Source organism: Thunnus albacares, chromosome 12, assembly GCF_914725855.1.
Source record: "Thunnus albacares chromosome 12, fThuAlb1.1, whole genome shotgun sequence".
NCBI lineage: Eukaryota > Metazoa > Chordata > Actinopteri > Scombriformes > Scombridae > Thunnus > Thunnus albacares.
The window spans coordinates 11,233,838-11,240,191 of record NC_058117.1 but is presented as its reverse complement, the minus strand read 5'-3'; the positions used below and the strand labels follow the sequence as shown (position 1 = coordinate 11,240,191).

The 6,354-nt window shown below is 38.4% G+C and overlaps 1 protein-coding gene across 1 annotated transcript; it reads left to right on the top strand.

Moving 5' to 3' along the window:
• The first annotated feature begins 2,184 nt into the window (after positions 1-2,184).
• rps15 (ribosomal protein S15) lies at positions 2,185-5,896 on the top strand. Its single transcript, XM_044367660.1, has 4 exons — positions 2,185-2,286; positions 2,686-2,771; positions 4,418-4,652; positions 5,734-5,896. The coding sequence occupies exons 1-4, from the start codon at positions 2,284-2,286 to the stop codon at positions 5,845-5,847; spliced, it is 438 nt and encodes a 145-aa protein (XP_044223595.1). The 5' UTR covers positions 2,185-2,283; the 3' UTR covers positions 5,848-5,896.
• Positions 5,897-6,354: the final 458 nt, after the last annotated feature.

Genomic DNA, 6,354 nt, shown 5'->3' with positions numbered 1-6,354 from the left:
TGTATTAGTGTAATGTTTATTATAATCTGCAGTAGTGTAGCATTGTTCAGGTGCCTGGAAGCATATCTATCAGTGCTTAAAAATGATAACAAACCAGTTGGTCAGAGATGATGAACAAAACAGGAAGGGTTACGAAACACCAGCTCTTAGTACAGTACACAAGTTGCACTGTTTCTACATTACTGTGCACTACTGTATGATCAGTCCTTACAATAACAGACAGTCTGTATTGTTTTAAAAAGATATTTTTTAAATGTACACATTTACCCTCCAGTTTATCAAGCCATGCAGATAGTTTTGGTTTTACTGTCCAGGTTTTAAGAATTCTGTTGAAAACTGGGGGTGAATTTGGATTTTTACATTTTAAAAATTCTACAGCAACACAAAAAAGTCTGCATACAACTGTGCCCACTCCACATGCATGAATTAGTATAAATCAGATCAAGAATGCAGCAAATCAAATAAAAGAAAACTAATTCAAATAATCTCTACAATCAGATTTTAGACCTTCATGTCTACAGTGAAGTTGATAAAGAAGATACAGATAAAAACATATTTCATCTTGCCTTTCACCCTTGCATTGGGCTGGAGGCAGATAGATATCTGGGTAAATAAAACCAAAACTATCTGAAAGGGTAAATTCGAACAGAGGAAGTGAGAAAATATTCTGTTTTTGAGGATTGAAATTGACTCTTTTTAAGTTCCTATATTTTCATTAGACAACAATTCTTTGACTAAACTTTTCTTATAGTTGTGTTTAAAAAGAAAAGCCAACTCCTACCAGCAACAGGTTGAAAAGACGTTGAGTCTGGTTGACAGCTGAAGGGCACCTCAGGGTGGTTGTTGCAGAGGATCAGTCCTTTAAATCAAAAAGTAAAATATTCCAAACCTTAAGTTAAGTAACAGTTGCAGTTCTGGAAAAACCTAATCACAAATGAAAGTCCAACTTTCAAATTGTAACCATGTGTTTCAAAACCTACATGGATGTAACAAAAAAAAAAAAAAATCAAAATAAAATTAAAAGAGGAAGACAGAGGTTCTTATCATCATCGGTCCTGAGAGCGTTCAAAATAATTTGGGACCACTATACACTAAGAATAAACAGCAGCCAATAATGAGGTAAAAAAACAATGAGGTAAAAGGAACAAATGCAAATAATTTTGCATTTGTTTCTTTTACCTTTTTTTTACCTCATTGTTGGCAGCTGTAACATTTTAATTTCCCTTTGGGATTAATAAAGTATCTATCTATCTACAGACGTTTGACACATTAAATGTCTGAATGTTTGACCCCTACACTGAGGGGATCTGGTGGTTCTGTTCTGCTTTGGGGGCCATTTTGCTGGCATGGTTTGGGTCCACTTGTCCCCTTAGAGGGAAGAAATCATGACAATGCCCCAAGTCACAGGGCATGAGGGGTAACTGGATGGTTTGATGAGTATAAAAATGATGTGAATCATATGCTATGGCCTTCACAGTCACCAGATCTCAACCCAGTTGAACACCTATGGGAGATTTTGGACTGACATGTTTGACAGTGCTCTCCACCATCATCATAAAAAGGATGGTGTTCATCCCTCCAGTAGAGTTCAGCGACTTGTAGAATCAATGACAAGGTGCATTGAAACTGTTCTGGTGGCTTGTGGTGGCCCAACACCTTACTAAGATACTTTATTTTGGCTTTTTCTTTGATTTGTCACCTGTCTGTATCTATCTATCTATCTATCTATCTATCTATCTATCTATCTATCTATCTATCTATCTATCTATCCACAAAGATTCCTATCCCTTACATTCCCTTCCCTTCTGAACTTTTCATTTATAAATCTGAATGTAATCTGCACAGCATTGTTGATACAGGGACTGGATGAATGTGATAAAAGTATATATATATATATATATATATATAAATATGCTGGTGTCTCACAAAATGGAAACACTGAAGTTTACTTTCCACCTCTGATCCTGTCATGAGTTGGTAAGCTACATGTCTTTCAAACACTAAAGATACAGACCATCCACAACATACTGTTTTTCTCTATAACTGCTTTTTTTCCTCCTCCTGATGTGTAGAACTCTGTGCCACAGTTTAATGTGCAGTTAGAAACGATAATAAAAATGGGACACGTTGGTAGGAAACTTGACACTGAATACAAACTGCACCACCTGCTGTTCACAGAGGGAACTACTACCGGAAGACACCGCCGGATGTTTGATCTGAAATCGCGCGATATCAGGCCCAGCGAGACTTCTGCCCGTTCTTTTCCCCTGAACCTCAGGCAAGATGGTAGGTGTCCAACTTGATCGTGAAGCGTCCGAAAACATAATCTACATGCATCTGAACTCTACAGGGACATTTTATGATACCTGACTCCATCATCCGATAGTTACATACTTTTACCAACTTAATTGTAGTAAATCTTTGCGTAGAATGTCAGATAAAGTCATCTTTATTGGCTCTGTAGTAGCCGGAGCGATGGCCGACTGTGCTAAGCTAACGTCAGCCCGGTGTTCAAACATCAAGAAACAGTGTCCTCTTTGTGTTGTCCCCATGCGAGGACTAAATAACTACTCTGTAGATGTCAAACGTATACATTAAACTCATTTGTGGTGTAAACATATGAGCTGTGGTGTGAAAGCTAACTGTAAGCTAAATGCTAACCGGTGATGATGTCTTGTGTTTCAGGCGGATACAGAGATCAAGAAGAAGCGTACCTTCAGGAAGTTCACCTACAGGGGTGTGGACCTGGACCAGCTCCTGGACATGTCCTAGTAAGTGAGACACTGCCGTTGGTCAGCTGGAGTCATCAAAATGAAAAACTGACACCGACTGACACTGTAGTTGTACCATAGCACATACTCACACTCACTGCACATATATACCTGCTAAACATGAATGTAAAGCTTAATTTTCCCTCATTTAAAACCTTTTAGGTTTACCTGTATTCAACTCATGTTTGACATTTAAGTAAAGCTCAGGGGTGTAACTGTACACAAGTCACGGTTTGGTATGTACCTTGGTTTTGGGGTTGTGGTTCGGTATGATTTCGGTACAGCGGGAAAATACAGGAAGAAAATAATTTGGTCCTTTGAGGAAAATGTGAAAATCGAATAGCTCGTCGATCAAAACTATTACTGAAATAGTTTAGTTATGCTACAGTAGAAAAAGAAAACATCCTTTCTCTTTATGAAGCCTTATGCTCAGAATTGGTTCTTATGATTTGATTTCGACCACATCGGAAACCAAATATTTATAGCTGTTCTGAATGGCTTCACTTGAAGGCGACTGCCACAGACAGGGAAGGGATGGGGAGACATGGTATTGTGTAAATACTGGGATAAGACTGCGTATTTTAGTAATATTATTTGTACTCAGTCAGTGTCATGGGTGGATCGTCCAGCTTGGATCTCGTTTGTTGTTCCGATGACAGCAACACTACATAAGCATGGGTAACAAAGGCAACTTTGCTAAGCCGGCGAGCATACATCTATAAAAATGCTACACCTATGTGATGCGCTGTTAAAATGTTCTTGGTGGAACTTGCGCTCTAGATTATGGTTCTACGTGTTGGAGTTTGTGGATTGTTAAACTGTGACAGGTCACAGAATATACTGAACTGAGGAAAGTCAAGAACCAAACATCCGGTACCAAACAGTTCATGGTGAATACATATACTTTTAAACCCCTAGTAGTGAAGCCTTTATGTCACATTCTGTAGGTGAGATGGTGAAGATTATTTCTGCATAAGTCAGGAATGGCCTTTTCACTAACTACATCTGGCTATAAAATTGTCTCCAATCTAAATTGATGAAATGTGTCTGCATCAGCTCTCTGTCCAAAGATATTGAAAAGGTAGGTTTTGTCACAGTCCCAATGTGGATGATAAACATTGAGCAGAGTGATCAGTTAGTAATCTGATAGTTTAACTGATTTAGAGCCATCTGGAGATAGTCTGATTGCACCTTTTTATAGTCATGTCACTATATATTAATTCCTTATGTTTTCCATTTCAGTGTAGCTGGAAGTGTAAAAGTTGCTCACAGAGCATTTAAATGCCAATCAATAACTGCCACTAGAGCTGCAACAACTACACAGAAACAAGACATTTAATCAATGTTTTCAGTCATTTTTCAAGAAGAAAATATCTTGTTCCAAATTCTCAAATATTTTCTGGTATCTTTAGAGGTTGCGCCTTGGGAAGAAGTGATCCGAATTTTTCACCATTTTCTGGCATTTTATAGACCAGTAAGATGACTTAATCGATAAAATAGTTGACAGATTAATTGATAATGAAAATAATAGTTGCAACCCAAACTGCCACTATGGTGTGCTGATGATTTGCAACACATGAAACAAATGTTAATGCCAAAGATCGCCAAGAACTTTGTTGATGTTATTGTCCTGTCTCTCTCTGTAGTGAGCAGCTGATGCAGCTCTACTGTGCCCGCCAGAGGAGGAGGCTGAACCGTGGCCTGCGCCGCAAGCAGCAGTCCCTCCTGAAGCGCCTGCGCAAGGCAAAGAAAGAAGCTCCCCCCATGGAGAAACCAGAGGTGGTGAAGACCCACCTGAGGGACATGGTCATCCTGCCTGAGATGGTTGGGTCTATGGTTGGCGTGTACAACGGCAAGACTTTCAACCAGGTTGAAATCAAGGTGAGTTGCTAGTGGTCAGGAGGGAGGAAGAACGTATGTGTACATTTTGAAATGCTCAGCTTTCTCAGACAACCACATCCATTACTTTAGTTACCTTCCTGAGAACGAATGTCACTTGAGTCCCTAAGCTCAGTACACAGTAGACTGTGTATACAAAGCTTGTGTCCAGGTAGAAGTTAGTCAAAGCTACAATGCTTGCAGTCACACTCACTTTGAAGCCATTTGTAATAATTTCCTGTGTCTGTGGCCTGTAACAGGAGACGTTTCCTATTAATGTCAGAGCTTTATGCATATGGTTTGGGGAAAATTTGATGTGTAAGGTTGCTTTCGGACTTAAAATGGATAATTGACCATTTGAAAGACCCAAGTAATATATTCTAAATTTAGAATTATTGTTTCTTTGTACACACACAACCACAGTTGAATGGTGGCTTTACATGACTGTAGTTGGTAAGATAAACTCATTTGCATTTGAAAGTAATAAATTAGATACAGCCTCATTGATGCACAGCTACAGACCTGACAGAATATTTGTGAAATTTGAGTTGATATAACTCTTAAAAAATTTCAAGTTACTGCTGTCATTTCATTCTTTAGCATGCACCTTGTATGACCCATTATGCTGCAAATTAACCCAATTATACCTACTTTGCTATCCCCTTCCTCCACCATGTAAACCAGCCTGAAATCACAACCAAAGAATTGTAATATGCAAAACATGAAGGACCATAAAATATACCTCTGGCAACATCAAATTTGTTGATTTAAAGCAGGATGTTACAAAGTGATGGTGTTGATTTAAAAACTCTAAGAGCTGTGTTTAGCTATGATTAGCAGTTATTACATTACTGTGTACTACTCTTGAGGCTTGATTTTTATGCTGTGCAACTGCTTGTGATGTATCACTGTGAATTTTTACTTTCTTTTTTTTTTTTTTTTTTTTTTTTAAGTCTGAGTCAAATTAAGTCTGAATAAAATTGAGTCCAATTGTACAACTTACTCTGTTCTGTACATGCTGCTCTAAGTATTTATCTTGTGGCATTTATCTTGTTACTAACAAAGCTGTTTGTCCTCCCCACAGCCTGAGATGTGCGGTCACTACTTGGGCGAGTTCTCCATCACCTACAAGCCAGTCAAGCACGGTCGCCCTGGTATCGGAGCCACACACTCTTCCCGTTTCATCCCTCTGAAGTAGAATGGCTGTATACTTTGTATAAATAAAGACAATTGGGTGCTCCACAAAACTTGTCTGCTTTGCTTTCTTTAGCATACTGCCTCAAAATGAAAATGTTTGTACAGGGTGTTTTCATACAAAGTTGAGTGTTTGACCGTGATTAACAGTGGCTGGCTTCAAGATAATTGTGAAAGAATGTACAGAATGTTTGGTGCTCTGTTGGTTGTGATTAATATTGGAAAACCTGAATAAGTACATTCAACATATGTGATTGTTTATTTCTGACTGCATGATTAATCTACTAAGACTTAAAATAGGGAAGTCCCATTTTACAAAAAAAGAGGAAAACCCAAGTATAGTACAGGCTGAAACAGTTCATATATGTGGTGGCTTTGGACATCGTTAAGTTACTAAACTGCAGCTTTTTTGCTGACATTGTCTGAACTTAAACATGTTTACCAGAAGTCAGAGCAGAAAGATAATTAAAAATACAAGAGTCAGTTTCTGGGAGATGAGGAAACACCGCGC

Excerpts from the sequence above, each read along its gene's own strand:
- rps15 (XM_044367660.1), top strand. Across the intron at positions 2,772-4,417 it reads CAGCTCCTGGACATGTCCTA|TGAGCAGCTGATGCAGCTCT; the intron begins GTAAGTGAGACA and ends CTCTCTCTGTAG. Across the intron at positions 4,653-5,733 it reads TCAACCAGGTTGAAATCAAG|CCTGAGATGTGCGGTCACTA; the intron begins GTGAGTTGCTAG and ends TCCTCCCCACAG.